This window comes from Lycium barbarum, chromosome 7 (assembly GCF_019175385.1).
Source record: "Lycium barbarum isolate Lr01 chromosome 7, ASM1917538v2, whole genome shotgun sequence".
Taxonomy (NCBI): Eukaryota; Viridiplantae; Streptophyta; class Magnoliopsida; order Solanales; family Solanaceae; genus Lycium; species Lycium barbarum.
Window position 1 is genome coordinate 4,007,976 of NC_083343.1, and position 12,603 is coordinate 4,020,578.

At 32.1% G+C, this 12,603-nt stretch overlaps 2 protein-coding genes across 4 annotated transcripts; both read left to right on the plus strand.

Moving 5' to 3' along the window:
• The first annotated feature begins 2,643 nt into the window (after positions 1-2,643).
• On the plus strand, positions 2,644-7,825 carry LOC132602945 (eukaryotic translation initiation factor-like). 3 transcript variants are annotated; one of them, XM_060315774.1, is made up of 8 exons: positions 2,644-2,791; positions 3,106-3,201; positions 3,325-3,477; positions 3,866-3,937; positions 4,483-4,583; positions 6,622-6,709; positions 6,826-7,164; positions 7,269-7,825. In XM_060315774.1, exons 1-8 carry the CDS (start codon positions 2,780-2,782, stop codon positions 7,518-7,520), a joined length of 1,113 nt encoding a protein of 370 aa, XP_060171757.1. In that variant the 5' UTR covers positions 2,644-2,779; the 3' UTR covers positions 7,521-7,825. The 3 variants fall into 3 exon arrangements, with proteins under 3 accessions (XP_060171757.1, XP_060171755.1, XP_060171756.1); XM_060315772.1 differs by lacking the exon at positions 2,644-2,791 and adding an exon at positions 2,800-3,011; XM_060315773.1 differs by lacking the exon at positions 2,644-2,791 and adding an exon at positions 2,800-3,011 and having other exon boundaries at positions 3,872-3,937.
• A 3,183-nt stretch (positions 7,826-11,008) lies between these two features.
• Positions 11,009-12,471, plus strand: LOC132602067 (uncharacterized). The gene is made up of 2 exons (XM_060315087.1): positions 11,009-11,189; positions 11,949-12,471. Exons 1-2 carry the CDS (start codon positions 11,057-11,059, stop codon positions 12,164-12,166), a joined length of 351 nt encoding a protein of 116 aa, XP_060171070.1. The 5' UTR covers positions 11,009-11,056; the 3' UTR covers positions 12,167-12,471.
• The last annotated feature ends 132 nt before the right edge of the window (positions 12,472-12,603 follow it).

Here is a 12,603-nt window from a genome sequence, read left to right on the forward strand (position 1 = left end):
AAGGGAAAGACATGTAGAGAGTCCTATGACACTACATACACATGCAAACAGTAAAAGAGCCAAGGTCATCTCAACAACATTGGGGCCTAAAGCTAAATTTCTGAGAGAGACCCTATTCTTAGGAAAGATGGTCATATATATTTTTATTTAAAGACAATTTTTCTAGCTTTTTTAGATGCGAAGTCATTAATTACTGTTTCATAATTGATTTGTTCTAACACTTCTTTTTAAATTGATAATATAGCTAATTCATTCAATCTATTTTGAGACATTGTTGATCTTAAATAAGATTTTATCAATTTTTAATTTTGAAAACCTCTTTCGGCTGAGGCAACAGTTATATACTCCCTCTATTTCAATATATGTGAACCTATTTCTTTATTAGTCCGCGTAAAAAAGAATGACCGTTTTTTTATATTTAGAAACAATTTACCTTTATGTAATGATTTATAGCATACAAAATATATGTGACTCATTTAACACCACAAGTTTAAAAGTCTTCTCTCCTTTCTTAAACTCCGTGACCAGTCAAATAGGTTCACATAAATTATAACAAAACGAGTATATAAAATACATCTTTAAGGAAAAATGGGGCCCCAACAAGCGATTGCTTTATTGGCCTTATGGTCGAGCCACCCCTCATTGGGGCCCGATTAATCCAGATTCGTGTCGGATAGTCCCACATTAAGGGGCAAAGCACTCCCTAACAAGGGTGATTCCGTACCCAAGGGGGCTCGAACTCGAGACCTTTTGATTAAGAATGGAGGTAAAGCTGATGTTTCAGACGGTAAAAAGAAGGGAGTTATAGTAACTATACCCTCTGGGTTGAATTGCAGTAGTACCAGTCATTACACCACAACCCTTGTTGGTGCCTTTTTCTAGTTGTTTCTTGCTTTGTCATTCCTTGAATTCAGTCATGCATTTATCATTTGGACTAATTTACATTAATTACTCATTGGAACCTTTGTGAATTCTACGGTTTTCTTATAGCAACCAAGTGGTTGGCTAACATAAATTTAATTAATGTAGTAATTTAAGAAGGATTAATTTATTTATTTACTTAAGTGTCTTATAGTCTCTCGATTTTAATGGGCTATTTTAACCTATCAATATATTAATATTTGAAATTCACTTTTAGAATAATATAAATATAAATATTATAATTTTTACTTATTCAACCTAATTAATAAAGTTATAACATAAGTCTTTTTATTTGCTTTCAAGGAGAGATAAACCAAATTAATTTTTAAATTTCTACTTGTTAAAGAGTATATTTAGGATGGGTAATCGAAGAGACATAACTATTTTTATTAATCGTGAAAGTTACGATTTTGTATACATTAATGGCAACATCTTAATGGATTAAAATAATTAATTATTTATAGAATAAATTTATTATTTTGCTGATTGATTTCCCTATTGTTAAAGATAAGTTAATGGTATTACTTTACTAACATATAGAAGAGGCTAGAAGCACGCAGGAGTCCGTCGACATGTGTGCTTGGCCCCTAAAGGGTAAGTTCGATATTATAGTCCTTCTGTTTCAATTTGTTTGAATCTATTTTTTTTAGTTTGTGCTAAAATAAATAATTTTTTTTCTAATTCGGAAATAAATTCACTTTATGAATTATTTACAACCACATAAATTTTCAAGGCTTATTTTAAACCACAAATTTTAAAAGTCTTCCCTCTTTTTTAAATGTCATGCCCAGTCAAATAAATTCATATAAATTGAAACGGAGAAAGTATTTTTTTCGGGCGCTTTAAAGACATTGTACCATATTACTTTAACACTTGTGGACCCATCTCTTTATTTTGCCTTGACAAATTCCATTTCTTTTTACTATTGTGTGTCTAACTATTTGTTTTAATTACATGTTCTTTTTTGTGGCGAAAGACTTTTTGTACCTGACCATCCAATTCAACTGTGTATTACAGTGAATAGTTAAAATATTCAAGCCAGTTATGCTTTTTAAGTTCACCTCAGCTATAAAACATCTTTGGGATTAATTTTTGTGTATCGTACACTGAAATATTTTATGTGATAATTGATTTATTTTGCTTGAATTTTAGGGCACATGTGAGCTTGTACCAACCAAAAATAAAATAAAAAATTGTATGTTTAACTTTGTAATTTCAATTCTAAAAGCTCCTCATATAATTGGAGACGAAGTTGTTGCATTCATGAAGATCATACACAAAATACTCCATTGCTCAAATTGTGTGATTTTAATCTTTATAATTAGCACTACATAATTGAAATTAGTGGTTCTCAAAAGTGGTAAATTTAATACTCTTTGTATGTATAGCAAAAATGAAACCTTAAAACATAAATTGTAAAAAAGAAATCACCTTATATGAAGTATTCGATTTTTTTCTCCCGATGAAAATGACATTTCAAATTTTCGTTTCTCATCTTAATTGGCTGAAATTGTGTATCATTAAGATTATTCTTATTTTAGCTGAACAAAATATAAATTGTTAAGTAAAGCAAAAATCAAACAAGACTACTAAATTATCATAAATGAAATTCTGTTGTAGTTGGGCCCGTGCTGGCACAGGCTCCGACCTCTAGTATATATAGATGACTCTTCATTTGTCTTTAAACGGATTAAGGCAATCTGAAATGAAAAGGAATGATTGATAAAAAGGTTTTAACGAAAGAAAAAAAATATGTTTGTTCGCCTTTAATAGAAGAGAGGGGCAATAGTGTCATTTAATTTTATAATAACATTTTGTTATTTTAACTTTTCACTCGGTATTCCCACTTATCTCAGAAATGCTCAAAAGGGTACTTCTATTTCTTGTGATTGAGTTTTATTTAAGTCTTTTGCTGAGATCAGGATTCTACTATGTTGCTAATGAACAAATTGTTCTGCAATCTATTTAGATTAGCTGTCAAATTCTTAATTTTGATTCCACCATACTCTTTCGTATCCAGGCTTTTGCATTTCATCTTTAACTATCTTTTTGATGATCAAATATCATTACTTGGACGCGTTGTTAAATATGTACGTGTTCTTGATGCTTGTTACGTTTGTTATTACTCACTTGATGTGGCCTTTCATCAATCATTTTAATTTGTTTCTCCTTATGTTTTTTTAGGTGGTTAACATTTCAGACCATATTCTTAAAATCAAACAAGAATTTGAAGCTCAACTGTTTAGTGAAGATGCCAATCGAGGTCGTGCAGATACGAATGTCAGTATCTGTTAAAAGGACATGTCTTTTGTTCATAATGCTTTTTTTTTTTACTTGTAATGATTCAATTTAAAACCTTCCTCTACAATAATACGTTTCTTGACTATCCGTTTATCATTGTAGACTACTGGAGACACTCGTATTGAGGGCCGGAAACGTGCTAGGTATACTCGAGATCAGCTGCTGCAACTGAGGGACAATATTATAAAACTCAAACAAGAAGTTGAAGCTGAATTGTTTGGTGAAGATTCCAATAGAGATCATATAGATACCAATGTGAGTATCTGATAAAAAGTTACTCCCTCTGTTTCAATTTATTTGTCTTGGGCACGGAGGCCAAAAATATAAAGAAATCTTTTGAATCTTATGTTATTAAATTGAAGATGTGTTTAAAGCATCTTGTGGTCTTAAATATGTCGGGGTAAAGAGTTACTAAATATTGAAAGTGACATTCTAGGAAAGTAAGACAAACAAATCAAAACGAAGGAAGTATACTTTCCCTTTCTGATTTTTGTAATGACAAGAACACCCTCATCCACAACACATTGTACCCACTCAAGGAAAAAGATAGGAATTATTGCTTTTCTGCTTCATTTGTTTCTGTTACTTTCTTCCAGTATGCACCTTTTTGTTACCAGAAGATGTCTCATTTATGTTTCTGTAGGTTCAGGTCCAGTCTCAGACTAGTTATTCCGAGCCACAGTTTGCAAGAACTCCGATATCTCGCAACCAAGAGGTACTTCCTAATTAAATGTTTTCTCTATTGTTTCCAGAACGTATCCATTATTTATCCGGCTTTTTGCCCACTAGCTTGCCCAAAAATGTAGTGGATCAGGAACTTCAGTAATTGAGTTATACAATGTCTTTGCAGTTAGTATGAATATAGAATTAGGTGTTAAGGGATGCAGTAATGTTGGCTGCTTGTTTAATCATTCAAATATTGATAAAATTTGGAAGGTTTTTGCAATGACATGTGACGTCCCAAAAAAATTATCTTAGTTTGACTTGGCATGAAATTTAACAAATAAAGAAAAACTTTTGAAATGTGTGGTTCAAAACAAGACTTAAATATTTGTGTAGCTATAAATCATCTCATAAAATTAAATTATTTTTATATATAGAAATGTATCAATCTTTTTGGACAAACTAATAATTAAAGTAAGACAATTTTTTTGAGACAGACTGAGTATGTCATTTTCTTCACATCTCTCAATTTTTTTCTTTTGTGTCTGATATGAAACTATATGTAAGTTCCTGATATCAGAAACCTTTGTGAATCAGGGAGGACCTGCTCGTAAACTAATCAAAGCTAAGCTTCCATGCGCAGTAGCTCGAAGAAGCAATCTTTCTGACAAAGATTGTATCTTGAAGACTGTGCAAGGGTGATTTTCTTTCTCTGTATTAGTTATGCTTTTAATTCAAAAAACATACGCTTAAAATTGTGGTTCAATCCTCTCTGTCTTGCTGTCCATCTTTCGGTCATCCCCATTTGCTGCTTAATAGCCTTTCTGTTAGATGCTTGGATGTCTCAGTCATTTAGACCACAATATAAAACTTCATTCATGTGTCGTCACTTGGGTATGAGGCTGCTTTATTCGTGTACTATTATTGCAGAGAGAGGATGTGATGAATGGTGTTACTTGAAAGACAACAACATACCCAGTGTAATTTCATGGGTGGGGTTTGAAGAGGGTAGAATGTACACATACCTTAATCCTATCTTGTAGAGATAAAGAGGTTGTTTTCGATAGACTCTCGGCTTGAGTAAAACAAGAAAATAACGCAGAAACGAAAAATACAAAGGTTAAAGACCAGAAAATAAGATAGGGGAAATTCGGAAAATTCAAAAAAAAAATTGAGAAATAAATTCCCAAATCTCAAAAGTAATTACTAAGAACCCTAATTGATTGTAATAGACTTAATTAGGGAATTAGGGTTAATCTTGTTTACTAGCAGACTCAATTCAAGAACTTAAATGAAAGTGATATAGACCCCCTAATTGAATAACTAAAGACAATAATTAGTATAAGACTAATTACCTTCTTCAATTAATGGAATAAAAACTATAGATATCAAGCAAAGAATTACTCTTACCTCTGAGAAGAAATCGCTCTTGTAAGGTTGTAAGATAAATCCTAAGTAGCCAATACACAAAGGAGTTAAGTAAAGAATTTTCAATAGTTAATATTGATAATAATTTAATGTTTTAAAAAGAACAAAGTCCACCCCTATATAAAAAAACGTCCTACCCTCTTCCAAACATGAGATTCGAATCCTATTTTTATGGCAATAAATAAGTAGTAAACTCTAACTAGGTAGCTTTAAACTAGGAGACTTTTAAATTAGCAACAACAACAACATACCCAATATGATCCCACATGGTGAGGTCTGGGAAGGGTGGGACCTTACCCCTACCTTATGGGGCAGAGAGGTTGTTTCTGATGGACCCTCGGCTGAACAAATTTTAAATTAGGAAAGCATGTAAATTTAATATCACACTTCTTCCCAAAACTACCTAACAAAAAGTAAGGCAAGAAGTGCCAAATTTGCACTAAAAACTAAAACATCCCCTTTTTGGGCGCGAATTGCAGCGCCCTTTTGGGCATGATTCTCAGCCCCCATCGAGCCCCAATCTTCCTACTGTTAGGCTTGGACTTGGACCATGCAATATGTGTAGCAGATAGCCCATCTTCGCTACAGTTTTTGGACTCATTCTTGAGCTCTTCTTCCATGATAAGTTGTAGAGAATAGCAGAAGAAAAATTAAATTGGGAGATCTTCTACTAGCCCAAGATCATTAATTACGATGGGAAGATTTAACTAAAGAAGAGGAAGCTATGGAAAGGAAAAGGAAGATTTAGAATAGGAGAACTTGGTTGTGGAAGAAGACTTTCTTGAATTGAATTTGTATTGGATTGGTTACAAATGGCTAAGGTCACTCCTGTTTATACTTGTCTGGGATGGTTCTAGAAATTTTTGAAGATACATCTACAAGGAAATTCTAGTAAATTTTTATCTTCAAACAATACTCTAGAACATCTAGATATTTCTTTAAGATACCACACTAGGCTATCCTAGAAACTTACTAAATATCTTGGCATTTTTGTAGCTCTAAAAAATCTACTTTATTATTTCACATAAGCATCTTTTTGATTTCTCATTGAAGCCCAATAACCTTGGCTTGACATTGTGGCGACGGTCTTCTTAGGGCTTCTTATGGCTTCATCTTGGAAGATGGAGCTATCATGTTGCTTAGTCTGGATGTTAGTATGCATGAAGTCCTGTCTCTCTTTGTGTGTGTGTGCATGTGTGTGATTAAGTAAGGATGCATGTGGTTCTTGGTTTCGAATGTTCTATTATTAGAGAAATGGTAATTCTATTATCATATTATTTGAAGATACTAACTAATATTGATTTGCAGTATACTCAACCAGCCAACTCTGAAGAAATTTGATCTCCTCAAAGGTCAACTGATAGATTCAGGGATAACTAGTGCAGACACTCTAGTGGTCTGTCCTCCCATATCAGGGATACATCTCTATTTGGTGTTTTTTTTTTTTTTTTTTCAGTTCAAATTTTCCCTTGTTCGCCTTGGAGATTTAACGTGTTTTCTTCTTCACTCCAGGGTGTTGTCTCCTTAATATTTGACCAGGCTTTACTGGATGCAACATTTTGCCCGATGTACGCCCAACTGTGCTCTGATCTCACTAAAAAGCTGCCGCCTATTCCTTCTGATAAACCTGGTGGCAAAGAGATTACGTTCAGACGTGTTCTATTGAATAAATGTCAGGAGACATTTGAACTTCGAGAAGAGGTGAGGAAAATGACAGCCCCTGAGCAGGAGTCAGAGCGCAAGGCCAAAGAAGAGTTGATCAAATTGATCACTCTTGGCATTGTACGGTTTCTTGGAGAGCTTTTTAAGCAAAAGATAATCACCAGAGGGATTCTTCATAGAATTATTCAGGTTGTTGATTGCTTGCTTTTGTTCATCGGGTCTTTTTGTGCAATTTTCAACTCTCCAATACCTTGAACGTGTCCAACGATTTTCTTTGCTTGTTTTGTTAACAGGACTTATTACCTTACCATCCCAAAGGTTGTCCAGCAGAAGAGAATGTTGAAGCCATTTGTCAGTTATTCAACAATATTGGCAAGCTGCTTCATGAGAACCAAGAATCAAGGATCATCTTAGATGGGTGCTTTAACCTGTTGCAGAAACTGTCAACAAACCCTCAATTGTCTCCACGGCTGAGGCTTTTGGTTTGTGATGTGGTGGATTTACGTGCCAATAACTGGGTCCCTAAGCCGATTTTAATTGTTTGATCATCTGAAAATTGTTAAAACAGTAATAGCTTGACGACTTGCTATTTTGCTAGACACTAATGTGGGATGTCAAAGTACATAGATGTGTCAATCTACTTGTTGTGTTTGGCTAGGAACCATCGTTTTTTTTTTTTTTTTTTTTTTTTTTGGGTTGGGGGGGGGGGTGGGGGGGGGGGGGGGTTGTTTCTAATACAGTATTAGCTCTCTCTCATTACCAAGAAGCTACACCTTGGTTCAGTTTTAATACTGCTAGATGTCTAAATTCTGGAGAAGTTAAAGTTATCTTAGCTTTTGGATACACTTGACTTAATTCTATAGAACTTGCCTCATGAGAGCATCGCTATTCTTGAACTTTTGACCCCGTTTGTCTCGTGGGAAAAGTCAGTTTTAATTTTTGACATTGAAGGTTTGTGCATTGGATGAGCAGGGATCAAAAGTTCAAGACCACCCATTTTCAAGGTCATGAGGTATTTGTGAGACTGACAAAAGTATCAAGTTTGTTTATTCGAAAAAGGGCCAAATATACTAATGTGATATCAAAAAAGGGTCAAATATTTGTTCAAATACATCCTTCCTCTATTAAAGTTGTTCAAAGTGGACATCCAGTCCTACATGATACTAACATTTGATGAGGTGGATGTCACTTCACCACCCCTAACCTCAACTATTGGTTCAAATTTAACGAAGTAGGGGTATATTTAAACCAATAGTATAACGGCTGGGGTATGTTTGAACCCAAAGTATAACGAGGGGTATATTTGGCCATTTTCCGCTATTTATTTAATTGGGTACTCAAACTGATAAGAAATGAAATGGGGTCTAACTCTAACGCAGAAGCTTAAGTTGGGCTGTTGAATTAGGTTGAATATAGCATCAAATCTACTTGTTTGGCATGACGCATGTCATAGTATTTCTTTGTAGCTTTGAAATCGTGATCATCTAGTATAGCTTGTGAGTAATTCAACATGCCAACTTGGTTAAATTTAACATGAAGTCCTGACGATTTGTCATGACTTGTTGGCGTTGTCTTACCATCTCTACTCTCAATTTTAGTCCAATTTTAATCGTTAAACTTCGAAGATCATTTTTGAGCAAAAGTCAAAACTGAGGACAACATTTAAAAAATAGCGTAATTTTTTTTTTATGTAAATCATCCAAAAACTAGCTCAAGAGATGAGAAAGATTGAAAAAACCACCCCACTTCACCCCAAGGTGGAACACTAAAACAAACTTTGGCATTATGCATTTATTTTGTTTTAGATTCAGGAGTACTTTTCCTTTTCTTTTTTTGAATTTTTCTTTTCCTTTATGTGTTCCAGATTTTGGCATCTTGGATTTAGTTCTAACCAAGGTTTCTTTTTATTTATTTATTTATTCTTCATTTCGAATTCTAGATTTTTCTTTTCTAATATCCTTATTTTTATTAAGCAAATCTTTTTCTTTCTCCCCAAGTCATGTGTTCACCATTGTCCAAAAGGACCAAATTGAATAACACAAGAAATAACTTATTGGACAAAATCCCTTTAAAATATGACCAAAACAGAAGTATAAGGCAAAAGCATGTGTTTTGAATTATGGTGCTTAGGAGGATTCCATCATCAATCTAATTCTCCTTTTTCTATGACAGTTGGGAATCAATTCCTTCCTTTTAATGACCTTATCTCGTGAAAAACAATCTATATTCTTCAATTTAAATCACAAAGATAAATTAGTTTTAAATAAGAGATAAGATTAAAAAGCACACCCCAACTATCATTTTTTTTTTAATTTCATACTTACACTATCAGAAGGAAGTGAAAACTACCTAAATTATCACTATCTAGTCTGCAAAACACACTTCAAATTATTTTTGAATGGCATGTGATCTACACTCTCCATTTTATATAAAAATGTTGTCCACGTGGATAAATAATGTCACAATGGCACCTACATGCAAATTAAAAAAAATCTTTGTTTTAAAAAAATGAAAAAAAATAATTTTTGTAAAAAAATATCAAAAAATCAGAAAAAATGATTTAAAAAATGAAAAGGTTGACTTTTTTTAAAAAATCTGAAAAATAAAACTTTTTTTTTAAAATATCAACTTTTTCATTTTTTTCTGATTTTCTAAATTTTTTTACAATTTTTTTTCATATTTTTTTAAAAATCCAATTTTTTTTTAAAATGCTGATTTTTTAAAAAAGATAATGCAGTTTTTTTTAAAAAAAATATATACAGCTTTTTATTAAAAAAATATTATTTTTTAATTTCTATGTAGGTGCCACCATAGCATTATTTATGTCATGCGGACAATTTTTTTGAGAAAATTTCAGCATCACTTGCCTTTTGGAGAGCGAATTCACACATTTAATTCAAGTGTATTTTGCAAACTAGATAATGATAGTTTAGATAGTTTTCTCAACCTTATAATAGTTTAGATATAAAATTAAAAAAAAAAGTGATAGTTAGGTAATGTTTTTGACTCTTATCTGTTTAAATAACTCTAAAACATAAATGCATACCTTTTACGTGGCACTGTTTTCCTTTTTAGTAAGTTTTAGAAAAAAGACATTTTTTTTTACTTGAAAATAACTTGATTTTAAACTTTCTATTTTACACTTGACGAGATGATCTTAAAGCCGCCGCACAAATATCACACTCTCCCGTCCCAATTTATGTGATATAATTTGAGTAGACACGAAGTTTAAGAAAGAAATGAAAACTTTTGAAACTTGTGGTCTGAAACAAGCTACAGATATTTGTGTAGCTGTAAATCATTTTATTAAGGATAAAAAGGGTAGTTTAAAGTTAAATTATCTTAATATTGAAATGCATCATTTTTTTTAGATAAATTAAAAAGAAAAGTGCATCACATAGATTTTGAATAGAGGGAGGGGTATATTTACCACTAGAGGTTTCAAAAATCCTTTATCTTCTTAATCTTTCGTACTTAGCCAAACAAATTTATATGTATAATGAAACGGAACGAGCTACTATATGATACTTCCTATTTAGTAGCTAGTAAATATTCTTAAACTTTTCTTGATTTAGCAATACTTATGACTAGGACATTATGATCTGTCAATGAGAATTAGATTCTCAAAATGGGTCCCGTATAGTATGCTTGTAGTTCCATCACACATGTGAATTATATGAAAGGGGAATGCCATATTTTAAAGCTTATTCAATGAGATGATTATTAGATTCTTATTCCGTTTTCACTACTCATTTTCAAAAGCTGGCCCTCAATTTAATTGTTCAATGTCTAATTGAACTGCATTATTCAAATTGTATTTTTCAAGCCAGCACATTTGCTACAGTACTAGACAAGTTTTTTTAAAAAAGTTTTCTGCCTCGATGTCTGGTATCCACGTCGACACCCTACTAAATTCAAATTCAATGAAGGAGCACCTATCACTCTACCACAAGTTTAGTTGATTAGACAAATTCTTTGCCAAAATTTTTAAGATTCTTTCTACATTTGAATATATCTTTATAAATAGCCCTAAAACACTTTACTAACTCTTAGGTAGAACTAATTTCACAACAATAACCCCATGAAAACTCTTGTATTAGTTTCATGGCTTTGCCTCATTATATTCTTGAAAACTTTGCCATACGCATCTTGCACCTCAATCCCAAAATCCACAGTTCATGAACTCATCTTAAAGAATGAAAACAAAGGAAAATGTAAGTTTTCCAACTTTCATCTTCTCTCTCTTCTTTTTTCTTACTTTTTTGTGTAGTTGTTTTGGTTTGGATTTTTCTAAAAGTGAGTTAATTTTATTAATTGTAGTTATATTCATGTTTGATTATCGTACAAGAAAATGTTTTCAACATATCCATGTATGTCTTCAAAAACTATTTGTTAAACTTGATTATTAAACAATTATTGTTTGTTCCATAAGAGAAGTATTACACCATCAGCTCATCTTTACTTGTTATAGTAGGTAATCTATCTTTCTTTTCAATATTACAAATCTGATATTTTAAGGATATAATCAAGTAGATATTTCTTGAATAACCTGAATTCTTTTTTTACATTATCAGTGTATATAACTTAAACCCGTTAAATTATCAAAATATGTTTTCAATTGAAATAAAATAGACCCTTATAAATAGTAATAACTTTTATTCAAGATCTTGGTCTCTTAAGACTAGCTTCATTTAGTCATTTGGTCAATTCTCGGATTTTCTCGTTTTTACCACATTTAACGGTGTAAATTTCTTAAAATTAAAGAGTTTAAGTCTTATGCACTACCTGTATATCTAATGTTTACCTAACCTGATCACTTGTCAAAAGGTAACCACATATAACTCTATTTAATAGCCTTAATGGTAACCTAGCTAGAGTTAGAACAAATGTAAATAACACAATATAACAAGTTAAATAATTATCATATTAACCGTGTATATAACTTAAATTCATTAAATGAAATCTTCCTGCAGTTGCAAATGATACATTGCTTGAATCAACAAGTACAAAGAGCAACAAGGATGAACATAAAGATGTGCATAAAATTGTTCATCACAAAAAAGGAGCTTATGGTGGAGCAGACCTTCTTAGAAAAGGGCACAAAAAGAATGGAGCCAATAATAACAATTTTGAAAGGCCAATTTTAGTGTCTTCTTTGTTATTTTCTCTTCATGTTGCCTTCACTATATAAGATGTGGGATAATAGATTGTGATCGTTGTTAAAAAAAAAAAAAAGGAGGGGGGGGGGGGGGGGGGTTCTCTCTTGTGCACCTTTTAGATTTTATATATATATATTCTCATTTTCCTATTCAGCATATGGAATTTTTCTTCCCCTACCTAAAATGTTAAATCCATTTGTAGTTAACAACGTGTTTCGATTGTTATTTTTCATCGTCTAATAATGTATCATACTGTATTATGCTAGTGCAACAATGTTTGAAAGATTGTTCTACTTGTTGTCACTTAATAACATTTTTCTTGTTTGATTTACTGTAATTACTGCCTTATTAACTCAATAAACTAAAAGATAAAGTTTGGTAAAGCAGAAATCTTTATTTTCATTGCATTTGAGATGTTCCTTATAATGTTTTTACAGTGTAAATTTCCATCACCTTCTAATAAAGCTCA